This window comes from Chroicocephalus ridibundus, chromosome 8, assembly GCF_963924245.1.
Source record: "Chroicocephalus ridibundus chromosome 8, bChrRid1.1, whole genome shotgun sequence".
Classification (NCBI taxonomy): Eukaryota; Metazoa; Chordata; class Aves; order Charadriiformes; family Laridae; genus Chroicocephalus; species Chroicocephalus ridibundus.
Genome location: NC_086291.1, coordinates 45,486,097 through 45,501,541, shown reverse-complemented (window position 1 = coordinate 45,501,541; position 15,445 = coordinate 45,486,097). Strand labels below are relative to the sequence as shown.

The 15,445-nt window shown below is 36.8% G+C and overlaps 1 protein-coding gene across 4 annotated transcripts in view; it reads right to left on the bottom strand.

Annotated features, from left to right (window-relative positions):
- Positions 1–420: 420 nt before the first annotated feature.
- Positions 421–15,445, bottom strand: part of CLEC16A (C-type lectin domain containing 16A) — a 79,292-nt gene continuing 64,267 nt past the window's right edge. The window contains exons 23-24 of one of the 4 annotated variants that reach the window (XM_063343501.1): positions 10,995–11,114; positions 421–6,513 (exon numbers count right to left, since the gene is read on the bottom strand). In XM_063343501.1, coding sequence (XP_063199571.1) covers positions 6,173–6,513; positions 10,995–11,114 — 461 coding nt within the window. In that variant the 3' untranslated portion in view covers positions 421–6,172. Of the gene's footprint in view, positions 6,514–10,656; positions 10,776–10,994; positions 11,119–15,445 lie in introns of all 4 variants that reach the window. The other 3 variants (XM_063343504.1, XM_063343503.1, XM_063343502.1) reach the window with 3 other exon arrangements.

The following is a 15,445-nucleotide window of genomic DNA, read 5'->3' as shown; positions in this document are numbered from 1 at the left end:
GAAAAATACATTTGCCCCTCTTTTCACTTAAAACAATCAAACTTACAAAACAGCCCAAAAAGAAGTAAAAAGTTTGCAACAAAAATATCAACCCACCCATTCACAAGTGGAGATGCCTTAAGTTATCCCCTAAAGTTTAAAATGCTAACAGCAGGTCCCCTAGAGTTGTAATAATGTATTATTCAGTGCTATCACTGGGCAAAACAAAGCTCCTAAGAAATTCTAATAACCTATAAATTCACGCACTTGAATCTATCCTCAGTCGTTTTCAAAATTATCTTCATGTTCATTACAAATGTTTCTGCCATGGTTAGTCCTTAAATACACCCAAACACAAAGCCTTAGACCTTCTCATCTCCTCATATATACTTAAGCTATCGGGCTGCAATTACTATGTCTTAAACTCTGTTTAGTATGAGTACCCATGAAAAAAAAAAAATCCCATCTATTTTAAGATTATGATCTTAAAAGAATCCTGGGAACACTATATACTAGTCTGAACATTATTTAACTCTTAACTTTTGTCATCAACAAATATTCTTAGTCATTACCTGCTTCTTAAGCCCTTTTTAGTTATGTTTTTAAATAAATGCACCCACACATTTATTTATGCTAACAGGACAGTCACAACAATGACTCAATTTTTTCCTTTTAATATTAAGAACCAATGAATTCAAGTTAGCAAAACAATAAACCAGATACCGCCACAGTGCACGTTTATTAGACAAGCAAAATTTAGCTTTACATTTATAATACATTAACAAACATAAAATACATACTTTATGACACCTTGCAAAAGAAATCAAATCTGAGCAATGCGCAAATCTAAAAATTTTGGGAGATCAAAATAGGCAAAATTCTGTACAAATGTAATAGAAAAATACATTTCCATATGAAAGAACCTTCTGTTTGAGACTCAGTCCAGAACTGCATCTCCCATGTCTTTGTTGCTGCTCAAAAAATCCCAAGCAGCAGAAAAAAAACCCCAAGCACTTCACCCCCCCACCCCCTAAAAACATCCCACCCTAGCAAGCCCTGCTTGGATCACCATCTGCGTTTCAGAAGCCAATAGGAGACAGTAAGAGTTACTATATTTGTTTCTCATTCATGCTGCAAATGTTGGGAAAGGTCAGTGCAACACAGCAGGCAAGCACAGGAGAACCACTCCAAAGACGTCTAGATAACAGAAGCACAGTGCCCAGGTTAGTTACACCTAGGGCAGGCCAGTGATGGTTAAACAGTGACGTACCAAAAAACTCTTTCAAGAAGAATGACAGGAACAGTTAGGAGAATTTTCAACACCACCTAACATTAGGTTGCCTGAAAATAAGTACAAGACTCATCAAGAAGACTCATTATCTTTGAGGCAAAACAGCTAGACCCCACTGATGTCCCCATCTGATGTCTCTTTGCAAATTTTAGATTCAACTATAGGACTAAAGCACTCAGTTTCCTAGACAACAGCTGCCTCTGCAATGTTCTTAAAAGCAACTCCCCATTTAACTTTAGCTGGTTAGTGAAGACCACATCAGAATGTTTAGCACGGTGGGTTTTTTTTGAAGAGTAACTACATGCAGGCTAGTGAAACTATTCATTAGGCTATTCTGTAGTTATTTACCTATAACGAGTGTGTCGAAAAGAGTGACTCATTACACCAGAGCACCGACAGCACCATGTGATTCAAGTGTTTACTTTTATGAAGTGGCTTCAAAATTATACATACAGTTTGACCAGCTTGCCTGATAGCTTACCTAGGTCTTCAAGTGTACAGTTTTAAGTTTAACGTACTACTAGTAAAATGACACCCAATTGCAGGGCAATTATTTGATTCCTAGACTGCTTAAAGTAATCACGCCAGGCCATTTGCAGTGAAATTAGTCACTCCTCTTACTGCTTAACTAGAAAAAAAATATTTCACAGCAATTTCAATCCTAAAGATTGCTGATTTTGCTATAAACAAACTATTTTAACCATCAGTTTAAAAATTCTACACACAAGAATACTTCAAAAATCATAAAGGAACATTATTCCCCGCTGTATTGTGTTTATTCAGCAAAGGGTTCATATGAATCACTGGACACTGACTTAAACTCTGAATACTGACCTAGATTTGAATTTTAAATTCTGGATATGGAAGAAGAGTTTTTAAATGTCACATACCTGTCCTTTAGCAATAGTATTGCAAAAGATTAAATGAATTCTGGAAGATATTCCCAATTTTTCCTCAACAAGTACTTCAAGGAAAATTCCAACTGTGTCGTAAAGCGAAGAACGTTGGGAAGCTTCTTTAACAGGTGTAATTTTATATCTTTTCTAAAACTCAGCTTAATTTAAGGAAGAGAAGTCAGAATTTTAGTTTATCATGAATTAGCAGTGGAGAATACAAATGAGCTCTGTCCTTATACTGTATATAATTCATGACTTCACACACAAAATAATAGAGCTTTTAGTATTAATATATGTGACCACATTTCTAATTAATTTGGTTTAATCCACACAGCTTGTAAAATGAATGGCAGGAAGCTTAACCTTTGGTTTCTTTCTAAATCAAAGAATTTCTGCAAAATAAGTAATTTTTGCACACCAGGTTTACACTGCAAGCATTACTTCTATGGTGAAGCAGATGTTAGAATTGGGCACTGCTGTTTCCTCCCTCCCCTTTTTTACCAAATTTCCAAGTGTATGCTGCCGTTACTCTCTTCACAAATGAAAAGCCTGAGTCTTGTTCATTGGTGTACACTGGATGACAGAAAAGCAAAGGGGACCAGCAAGAGGCAATGAACCTAACAGTGATGGCCACACATAGTTTTGTTAAACAAGCAATATCTTCGTAAAATTTGATAAAGTGAGACACATAGGCCATAAAATAGCAAAGTTTACATTCAGTATGCCTTGGCTTCTTTGGCTTCTCTTCTCAAAAGCAAGAGAATAATAGAACTATTTTAAGTTCACAGAATATGGCTGAAGATAGGCATAGCTTCTACAAACAAACACTGAGAATTTAGCATCTCCAAAATTTTGACATTTTGCTCTGGAACATTGCTATATTTACTTTAGATTGATTGTACCTCCCCTCTGCAGTATTACACTGAAATAGTGAACCTTTTGAATGGTCAGTTGTTCAGCTGCTGCTCTCTTTTGCAACTTGGTATTTGGATTTGGTTAAAAAGGGTGATGTTACACTGACGCAAATCAACTTTTGTTTAGAAAAAAAATACATTTGTGGCTGATGTGCTAATGCTTTCTTGGTTGAGTTTCCTTTTTACAGTGAAAGGGGGATAAGGAAACAGCCCTTGAGTTTTTCTGATAAGGGAGAGATAGACATGATACTCTTCAAGGAATTGTAAATGAGTAACACTGTACTTACAGAGATAAAAGGCTGCTGATGACAGATTACTTCAGCATCTTCAGAGCTTTTACATTCTGAAGCATGAAGCACAGTCAAATTGTATACGCATATGTCCTAATATTAGAAGCAAACAAGTCAAAAATCAATTGCTTCTCTGGCAATTTAGGAGATTTAGGTTGGTCTGTACCAGTTGTAGCATTTATCTAACACAACATTGGTAGAGCTGGTGCAGACAGAGCTTTCCTAGTGTAATTCCGTCTTTGCAGAGAGCTTTTGATAGAACTGCTAAAAGATGTCCCATCTTACCACCCCTTGACCAGCAGTGCTCTGCAGCAGAGGACTAGACAGTAGACCTAGTCTTCTATTTTGCTAATAATAGGATCTATCTCAGTCATTTCCTGTGAAGCTCTCAGTAGACAACTGGTCATGAGATTTAAAAGTCACTCAAAGGCAATCAAAAGCACAAAGTCAGCTTGCTTTCCCTTTGTGCCTTTTCTTGTGTGATATGGCTCAAGGGTGAGTTATGCACACCCATTAAAAAGACTCCTTCTGCATGGTCTTAATCTTGCTAGAACTGAATTTGAAATTAAATAAAGATCAAGGTTTTCCTGTCTAAAATTAATTCTACTTAAGGGAACTCAGCCGGCACAGTGGCATTTTGTCTAGGTTAAGAGCTAAGGTTAACAGCTAACATAAAATGCTTTCAAGTTCAGTAAGGCATCATTTTTAATAATGATCTTCAGAACATTACTGGGGCTACAGTGTAATGCTGCAATATACTAGAGGAAGTCTAGTTCTGGAATCAGTTCAGCTAATAACAATTTATGTGGTCTTTGTGTCCAGACTGCTACTGATGTCTGGGCTTGTTCAGGTACACATGCATTAGCTACAACGGTGACTGCAGTGTAAACTCACCCTAAGCATATGACCAAAAAAAAAAAGGTAGGCTCTTACTTCAACAATGCCAAATTCTCATCCCACATCTATAGCAGCAGCTAACTCTCAGAATTCTTTTAGAGTTTGGGCCACTCTGGAATGGTCAGAATATTGGTTAATTCAATTTGAGACAAAGTAGAAGTCACAGAAAACCAGAAATCAACAAAACTGTATGCAAAAGCTAATAAGGGAAGAAAAAAAAATGCTGCCATTCAATAGCAGACACCTTGTGTACATATTTTACAAAGATTAAGTTATGTGAAGGAAAAGATGGAAAAAGCAAGCAAAGTTATACTTGTGGACTAGTCAACCTCATATATAAATATTACATTTAAAATCACTTCAAGTATTCCATCTGACAGCCAGGAATAGGTACAATAAGAGACTGGGAAGTAGGTAAAAAGTTTTCAGATTCACCTACTTGATAGGAAATCAATGTTAGTAGAGGCAGAATGAGGAAGCAGATTGTACTGATGACTGAAATCATAATACCAAGTAATGTAAATAGTAGTCTTCAATATTTGAGAGCCAGAAAGCACTCAATGTTATGAGCAGACCAATAATGACAAACTACTCATTTTACTATTAATTTAAATTAACGCACATGGAAATTTGAGAAATCTTGAATTCCATTCACGCTAAATTACATATCAAATCAACAAAGAACATTCCAAACTTTAATCAACACTTTTGCACTACTTTCTGTCAACTTGGTATCAGGATCTAGGAAGCAAAGTAAGGCAAGCATAGACTCAGAATCACTTTTACATAATGGTGGTGTTTAACTGGGATACTATCCCAGATAGGAAAAAAACACACAATAACTTTCCTTTTGAGTTTCAGACTTGCGAAGGAATTATCAGTTAGATGTGGTGACCTTCTTCCTACATGAAGATGAAAAGTTTACAAAACCTCTTTAGAGTAAAACTGCTTCCACCTGCTTCTAGAAGTTGTCCTTCAGTGGAAAGGATATCATCATTCCTCAGAGGTGTAGCAATTTGACTGTCAGAAGCAAACAAACAAGCTATAGCAATCTCTTAAAATATTTCACATTCCTCTGTAGCTGGTTAAGCAAAGGCTAAAGTAGTGTCAAAAATCCCTTATGTAAATTTGAATAAGCATTTGTCACTAAATTTCAGGCTTTTACCTTTTAAGAATTTGTTTGATACATATCTTGCTTTGAATCAAACCTTGAAATAAATATTACACATGGAAAACACAAGTCTGGAGTCCTACGAAGACAACACTGGAAGTGGCCAAGCCTGCTGGTATCATGCAGACCTCCAAAAGATGAATGAGATCAGGATTTAAAAAAAAAAAAAAAGAAAAAGAAAGAAAAAAAGAACCAAAAAAAATCAAAACCCCTCCCAAAACTAGAAAACATACCATGTCTCAAACGGAAGTGTTATCTCTGTACTACAATATATAATTTTTTCCAGTCAATGGTACGTCTCCAGTTTCAGAGAAGTAACGATACAATATCCTGAAGCCAGGTATCCAAAAAGTTCTTCACTTTGCCATAAAGCTCTAGACCTTCTACAACTAACTTCGTTCCTGCAGCCGGAACTCTAAAATAGAAAGAATGTAGGTGCTTTGAAATACTTTCATGTTCTTGTACAACAGAAATTGTTAGGAAACAACCAGTCCAGATTAAAAAGTTGCAGGGTTTTTTTTATTTGGGTTTTGTTTTTTCTTCTCCAGTTTAAATACTTTGAGCATCTGAGGTTTACTCTAAAAGCTTCCCACATTCTCTTTCATCAGTGGGCCTCTTCTCGCAGACCAGATGGCCTCTCAGGCTTCAAGAAACATCCACACTCACAAATTAAAAAAACAACAAAGAATTTGGTTGCATTGGCTTCACTGTTTATCACAGTCTGCAGGCTGGCTTTAGTCAGAACATTCCTCCTCTACCTCTTTTACCTTGCAAACTTCAACTTCAGATTGCAAGGAGGACGGAGAAATGCAGCTGAATGTTCGAATGCTGTGTGGATCAACTGGTGGCACCAGTGTAAGTGACTCTACACTTAATGCATCTGTATTATCATCTATTATTAATGATATTGTGGGCTGCTGTGCAGGAATCAGGCTAGGAGACAGGTTTGCTGTTTCTATGTCACTGTTTTTTACAGCATTCTTGCTAGACTTTGAGACAGCTGAGAGAGTTTCATCAGTCAACATCGTCTGACCAGAAACGGTCATCTGAGGCTGCTCTGGAGCTGAAGCATCATCTAATAAAAGAAAACACCAAGAAACAATCAATATTCAACTTCGTATGTACATGAAGCCTGACAGTACAATTACTTATGAATATTTAAGAATAAATGGGTGGAAAATGCAGTTTTGTGAAGCACTACGTTTACACATTCACTTTTTAGTAATTAGAAATAAACGAAAATATTATGAGGGAATAACACAAAATGTCAGCAGGAATCTCTTCAAATTAGGAACCAGAAAGTTTTACACATTTAGTATCAGAATATGCAGCAACATCAGAAATATTCCTAGAGAGAGGAAATTGAGGGGAAGAATAAGAAAGCCTCTCCAGTATTTAGTATAGACTAAAATGAATAGCCACACCACACCAGGAAGCTCTTTAGAATAAAACCAAAAAAAAAAAAACCAACCAAAAAACCCCCCAAAAAATCCCACCCCTGTATATAACTATTTTTCCCAAGAGGTGGCTCGCTTCTTAACAAAAATTTGGAAGTCGTTCTCTCTTTTCATTCTCCAGATTCACATTTAAGTGACACCTCAACCACAGAAAGCAGAACTATAGAAGAACAGAAAGGAAAATAATGTGCTTACTGCAACTGAAAGGTGCTGCAAAATAGGCCTGCTTATGTTATATTACTTTTTTGTGCTCCTAAGCACAGAGCACGCAACATAGATAAAACTGGGAATAAGCATCACATACCACAGAAAAATGATATGCCACTACACCTTCCCACACAATGAAAAAACCCAAACATTAACAGCTATTTCTACTGTCCTTTTCTCCCTTAAAATCCTAGCTAACTATTAAGTAAACTGGTCATTTGGCCCTGATGGATAGTGAATGTAGGGGATGAGGAATACAGCCTTAGATTAATGAGCAGATATGCCCAGAAAAGTCAGGGTTTTGGTTTTTTTCTTTTCAGACTAGGGTAATAGATGCCATTAAAGTAACCGGTATCCAGCTTCAAGACAGACCATTTTTAGAGTTCTTGTAAGAAACAGCATGTGTTCAAGTGTACAGGCATCTGCAGAAAAGACTACAAGGCAATGTAGTGAATACAGAAACTAAGAATTAGGTTCTGGTTTTAATATACAGTGACCTTAAAATATTTCAGTTTCAATATGATTCCAATTAATCCTGTAAAAGAAAAGAAAGCACGAACATAATGCCAAAAAAAGAGAAAAACAAAGCTGAGAATGGAATGGATATCAGTAAGGTATCAGTGGGATAGCAGTAAGATTATTGGGTTTTTTATCTTTCTGGTAAGATAACCCCAACAATGGTGTATTCTCACTTCAGAAAACCACTCAGTTTTACTTTTTGCTGACTTGGTGGCTAAAGCTTCTTGGTTTACTAAAACCAAAATTCATAGATTGTAAAAAAGTCTCCTTAATAAAAGGGACATCACTGGTTATTTTTGAAAAATAAGGACAGATTCAAAGTAACTCTGCAGATTCTTCTTTTTAGCTGTCAAGAAGCTTTAGTGAGAATGTAATGATTGATAACAGAGGATATGATGGAAGACTTGCATGGAAAACGAGCTGCTAAAAACATCAAAATAAAGCCTCTTTTCTCTGAATTCCAAGATAAATACTTTTGTGGTCTGGTATGCACAAAACAGTGAGCCTCTTTGCAATGATTTTACATTCTGAATTTATAAAATCTTAAAAGAGTATCAAAACGTTCTTTGCCAAGATTATTTTTTATCTTAATTATATTATGAATATTCACCAAAATTCAGGATTCAGAAACCTGAGATATTCTGGTAAATAAAGTATTATCAATCAATGGTATTCTGCTCAGGAATGTTATATACAGCACATTTCTATTGCAGTTCTGCTATTTCACTTCTTATCCTGCAGTTCATTTCTTAAATCATTCCTCCCCCACTCCCAACAAAATATCAATATATTTTCACAATACTTTCATTTACTGAAACCATGACAGACAGACATGTTCTTTTGCAATGCTGTATTGTCCCCAAATCCTTCCACACAGGATCTAAATTAATGCTAAAGTGACTCCTGTCTTAATGCCACAAAGAAAAAGAAAGTATTTGAAAAAAGCCTCCCAAAAAAAAAAAAAAAAGTATCTGGAATCAACAAGTCCAAATTTTCTATCCAAAAGTCTGAAAAAACATTCAGAAAAAAGGTAAAAATATCAAGAAAAATGTAAGCCAAATATATTCTGTCCAGTATTTCAGCTACAGTATTTACAAAGAATACAAAATTGGAGCTCTTCTGTGCTTCCCTCCTGCTTTTATTTACTGTTGATAGAAATCTCTTCCCTCTGCTGCCAATATTTCATTAGTCACTGTCAGAGCTTCACTTCTGTTACAGCTTTCTGTTACCCAGCATGGCATTTCTGCCAAAATGACCAGGTATTCGGAAACTGCCACTAGTCCCCGCAGGGGCAGAAAGCAAATACCAGCACACAAAGGGGCAGGGGAGGGAGAATTTTTAACGTTGTCAAGCAAAGGTCAACAGCTCTCACTCTTCTGTAGTATATTATTCCTTCTGGACTATACTTAACTAAAAATCTGACTCTTCAGGTCACAGCTAGAAACTATGGCTATGAGAGCAGTACTTACATCTTTGTGGCCAAGCTCTCAAACCCACAGGCTAGTTGAGATGTATACTTCGCTTGGAACTGCAACTATAAGCTTGTGTTCATTAAGTTTTTAAGCGTGATCATCTCTCATATCTTTTGGGTATAAGGATAGAGGAAAAGCATCCTAGACTACAGCAGAAGGAAACTAAATAGAAAATAGAATACAGAGGTCTGGCGTCTTGGAATGAAAACTTGGTATATTACAAGAGGCATTACAATGAAAAATCAGACCATTATTTTGATGTAAAAAGTTTTCACATATAACACCTCCCAGTTAATTGAGTACATGGTTTCAGGACAATAATTACTAATGAGAAAATTTTTGAGGCTCAAAATTTCAAAGCCTTTTGAAGTCATGCTCAATTCAAAGAAGGATCCAGGTAGATAAATATATCATTACAAGAATGTCTGTCTCCAAAATCCAAATAGGTACCAAGCTCTTGATTCAAAAGAGTTCAAGGCACCCGTACGTTTAGAGATTAAGTACTCTACCCATTATCTGGAACTTGTGTCTATATTGCACATAAAAGTACTACCTGGCTTTCAAAAAAACTCAAACTCCTAACACTTGGTTCCAGTTTGACATTTAGATAGAAAGAGCAAAAATAATTGTAATTTCTACCTGAATAAAATCACCAGTCACTAAGATATGCTCTACTCTTAAATATCAAAAAGTTATCCTCTAATATGGGAAAACAGCATTTTTATTTACCTCTCCCCAACCCCCATGTATGTAAGCAAGAGCATTATGGCAAAAAATATAAGCCAGATCTGCAACAAAACCAGGGAGAGTGAAGTCAGTTTCTTAAAATAGGTGTGATGCTAAAATTTAGTTCTAACAAATGCCCCTCACATACCCCCAAATTTAAGTACCAAACAAGGTTTGAAAACGGGGTGTCACTTTACACGTTTTTGGGTATTATTAGCTTGCTCTGGTTGTAATGGCATAAGGAACCTTACTCGTTTTTCAGCACTTCTCTAATGCTCCCAAGATTATCATTACAGCAAAAAAAAATCCAAACCAAATCACTCAACTAACTTTAACATATTAACTTATGTTAAAGAGGATTATTAGTGAAAGACGACAGAAAAGAACAGGAAAAGGAAAGAAAGAATATCATCTACAGAGAAGTTTCCCCATCTGTACAGCAACATACTATGAAAGGATAACAAAATATAAATAACAGGACTTTAAAAAGAAGCAAAGTAAATCTATAAAGATGAAAAAGGATGTTTATATAATATTAAGAGAGTAAAATGTCTTCATGCCATGATAGTAAAAAAAAAAGAAAAGAAATTAATTAGATACAAGTTAAAACATGTTATGTAAAGAAGAAGGTAGTCTGAAGTGTATTTCCATCTTTTTTGCATCTGCTTCCCCTCCTCACCTCCTCAGGCAATTAAACAGTCCATAATGCCATCTGCCTGAGTTTGATGATCATAGAAATATTAAGCTTGTGCCATCACAGTCCAAGGACAATCTTATGCTGAATGCTTGTCCATTTTACCAGAGTTATAAATAGATTTCTTGCTGCTAGCCAAATACCTGTGTTACTGTCCATTCAGGAGCCTGTGCTTACTAAATTCCACTACAGCCATGGCTGCCCCTGTGCAAATGAAGACATAGCTGCTTTGAAGCTGGAGTCTTGATAGCAGAATTTCCACCTTTGGCAAGAGAGCCAAGAAACATGGGAGAAACTGCAGATAAGGCTTTCAGAATTATTCAGCTAATTATTGCTTTACAATTCTCCCCAAAAAACAGTAGAGACAAATAATTATGATGCTTTCTTCAGTTTCCTACCTCACTGTCATTACTGTCAGCATGGAAACGAAGTACGTTCTATTAACTGTTAAGGGCTTTTGAAAGCTTATGGAGGAACCTGCCTGAATTGATATTGCGCGAGTTTCTGTTGCAGCTGCTGCTTGAAGACCTAAACCCAGTGTCCACCGTGACTGTCAGCCTCCGACAGACTAAACACCCGCCGACGTCCTTTCCTGCCAGACCTTACTAGAGGAAAACACAGCGATATATCATACGAAGGCTTTAACAATGAAACAAGGAAGGGAAACTGGAATGAAGACAAAGGATAAATGTTAGAGTTGCAACAAGAATAAGTGACAAGGACACATCCATAACTGCTGGTATCTCGAATACAATTTGACACCACACCAAGAGTCTTGTAAGTTTCGGAAGTACTTCTGAAGCTGGAAGTATTCATTCTTTAGAAATAAGTGAATTTAACTGAATTTATTTTTTCCTTACCCATCTGGAAACGTTCATAATACGGTTTGGGCTATGTCTGGCAATATCGACAGCACCTACACTGAGGAGGGACTGGCAGGCATTTATTTGCATTACAATCTACTGACATGCTTTAGAAATCTTGAGAGAAGCTACTTATCACAAATTCCGGTGACACAGAATTATTATAATTTATGGCTAGTGGAAATCAGAAGGGACGCACTACCGTGCAGGTGACAATACTTCAGACCATTCAGCCCTACTATTCTATGATATGAAACTGCAGTCTTAGATTTGGTTTATAAAAAAGCCAGAGTGTTTTAAAAGATAGCAGCAGTTCAGATGTTGATGCTTGGTGCATAGAAAGTTTCTAGAAACGAAACTTTCTAGAAACAAATGTGCTTCCTCAACTAGTTAGAAAATAACTGGCATCATAGAACAGAAGAGACCAAACCACGTTTACATTACTGATTATAGAGGGAAGAGACAGGGACAGAGAGTAAGATGGCAGGCACTGCTCTTACAGGCTCACCATGCTTGATTAATCATCCTGTCCTTGGAATATACAAGTTTTATTTTACAGACTGGAATCCAGTATTTTCTCTGCAACAAGGGACAGCTCTTTGTATACTTATTTTAGACTTTTTACCATGCAACATGTGGCATAGAAGATCAATGCCTTCTGAAGTCCTCAATGTCCATTGCTCCAGTGTAAACAATTTTCTTAAATATTGAAGCCAATTGCAAAATACATAATTCTGGAAAACTGCTAACTTACAGTAAGAGAGCTTCTTTATCTTAATCCTTGGCATATATAAAAATAAGTGCTTTAAAGAAGTGCATGGTTCCAGCAAGTGTAGCCAGGAGGAGACTGTATTCTAAGCTCAGAAGCCTGATGACTAAAATCTGCCTAGCAAGAGAACATTTTTATCTTATGCATAGCAACACTTCCAATGGACGTGTTAATTAAAAAAAAATAAATCATGTAAATACAAAGGAAAAACCCCAACCTGATAGCAGCATTTGCAGAACCTGATACTGCTTTCTCTGTCTCACTAAGGATTCTCCTTTCTTTAAAGGGATGACTTCTGCTTTTTCAATTTTAAGGTGCAGAGATCTTGTAAAGGGATAAGTTTAATTCCCAAACACTGCAAATGGAAGAGCTGCTAGGCTTTAAAAACACCTGTGCCATGAAGTATTGTGACAATTATTAGGTAGGATAGCTGATAAACTCAGGAATCATAAGAGTTTATTCTACTCATGACAAAGCAGTTAATGCAACTATTGTTCTCTTACAATGGACTGAAACACGCACAACAGTCATATGATTTTATGTAAGATACCGTGTGATTGTTTGATGCGGGTAGGAGTGATAGCAAGTAAAGCGTTTTTACAAAACACCAAATTAATTTTTTTTTTTCCTGTGATACATTTTTGAAAGCTCTTTTACTGTTTAACTGTTAATATATACTCTACCTTGTTACATTGTTTTCTCTCAATTAACAATTATGCAATTTGTCCTTATTTTGTTCTCACCTGTCACTATTTAAGGTAAAAGTCAGAACATATGTTCCAGATCTTATTTCCTGAAATAACTGTGAATATTACAAGTACCATCTCAAATATATCAGTCTCTGAACAGTTTAAATCTGTCAATAGACAGTGGCTTAGGACACTACAATCACGACTTCACGACAGAAACAGCTGTCGTGGTGTAAGATGTTGCTCTTAAGGAAGGTAGTTGAGGTAGTTTTGTTGAAGGCCACGTACATTCCTCCTTGAACTTATCTGGCCTTCTTGACTGCAGTTCCTGAGCAACTTAGCATGTTCTTCATGGACAACAACCTGAGCAGTTGCCAGAACAAACAGGGGAGCAGAGGAGGAGTGAGGGACAGAGAGCACATATGTGCGCTCATGTAAAGTGTGCTCAAAATGGAACAGAAAATGAGAAGGGAGATTCAAACGTGACAGACAGTGGCAGCATTTGAGTGTTGCCTTGGGGCATAAACCAGATCTTGGTAACAGCTTCCTGTTCATCAGCTACTTGTTACTTCCTCCTTGAAGGAGACACTTCACATTATGTAAGCCTCCTCTTCTGCTTCACAGCAGAGTAAGGCAGTTCAGTTTCAATAGTCCTCAACAGGTTAAGGGAAAATCCACATGGTTTTACATTGAAGCGGGTGAATACCAACAATTGTTTCTGTAACTCAGCCGAACGGTCAGCAAGACCTGATATAACACAGACAGTGGTCAAGACACTATCACTTACTTCAGCAGTGTACCTCTGTTCATGCAGAAGCCTACAGAGCAGCTATCTGGATATACCAAACAGATAATGTCTTTCACGGTCCTGCTCCTGGCAACAATTTCCCGTATAGATCACGATCACATATAAATACTAGAGAAGGGAGATCATTCATGAGAACATTCATTACAAACTTGCAGTAAACTACCAATTGGTCCTTCAGACAATCACATACACGGCAGGGATGCTTGGTCCTAAAGGTCAGAGTAAATATGATCCACAGCAAAATCCCTAAGCCCCATGCAGGTTAGATGCCCGCACCTCAGTACCAACTGTTCATTGCGCTGTTGCACCGAATTACCTGCTTGTGCACATACAGTCACTGTCTTCCTCTTTGTACTGCTCTCCAAGTAGAGTTAGAACAAAACCCAGTTCAAAAGTCAGCCGTCCAGCAGGTTACTGCAAGCTGCTGACTTGGGACAGAAGCAGCTGACCAGATTCTCATGTTCTTTTCCACTGACTTTGCTGAAGGTTACTATGCTAATAGTGGTAGGGCACTGAATTGTATCCTCACAACTAGATTTGCTGAAGCACCTAAATCTGAGCACCTAGATCCTGTGCAAAAAACCCAAAACCCACCCAAAGACTGTTTTCCTGCATGACATGTGGCATTTTGAACATACTCTGTGATTAAGCCACAAGGAAGGTCAGACTAAGTGTGGATAGTTCATGCAACCTAACTGGTAAATCACAGACAGATACCAGGCATTTAAAAAACAAAAAACAAAAAAACTTTTCTCAGTTTTTTGGGTTGTTTTTTTGGTTTATTTTTGTGGTGGTAGTGTTTGCTTTATTTGGGGGGGGGGGAGGGGCAGAGTTTGGATTTTTTTGTTTTGTTTTGTTTTTTTAAACCAATGAGGAGCCTCCTTTTTAAATTGGAGAAAAAATAAACAGAATTTTATGTTATACAAATGCCAACATACTGTGTAAGCAGATTTTACTTTTGTTAACCACAGTCTCATTATTCTTCAATACAGCACTATCTTTTTACACTAGAAGAGGAATTATGTGCTCAGGATCTACTCATTTTTTCATAGGAGTCAGATTATATGCACCTGAAAGACTCCGGTTTGAAACATGTAGTATATAGTCTTGCGCGGTGTTTCTGTGAACTAGCATGTTGCTTACAGCAACAAAAATAATTCCATTTTTTTTATTTTCATTTCCTTTACCACAGTTTTCTCTTAGCCATTATTGCCAAGAGGTTTCAAATACAGCAAAGGACATCACATATGAGCCCTTTTACACTGCTAAGGAGAAATATGTAGTCAAACAAATGTTCTCTTGTCATGCCAATCCATACTGAGACTTTTGGCAAGTGATACCACTTCTCTGTGTAATCACCACATTATCTAGGCCATCAAGAGACTGGATAACAGCAATCATCAACTGAGAAAATAACATGAGGTCCTTCCAATGTTTTTAATAGACTGCATATAGAAATATATTCCAAATTTTATTCTGGAATTATATATATTACAGGAATATTTTGACTATATGTTAGTCTGTCACAGTAACAGATGCTTTGTAATCTAGAGTCTGGGTGCTAGAATGCTTTATATATTGTTCATAAACTTCATAAGCAGCCTTTGCTTACCCTTTCCAGCAGTATTTCTTGCAGGGATAGTCACTTTGGACATACAACGTACATTGATCTCCTGACACTGTTCAGTGAAACCTACAAAACACTAAATGCCTAACAAAGATTGCATCATTTCCTGTAGGACTGCAAACAAGTTTATATCTATACGAGACTTCCAAATAAAGGCAAAATGGTATGCCTTAAAA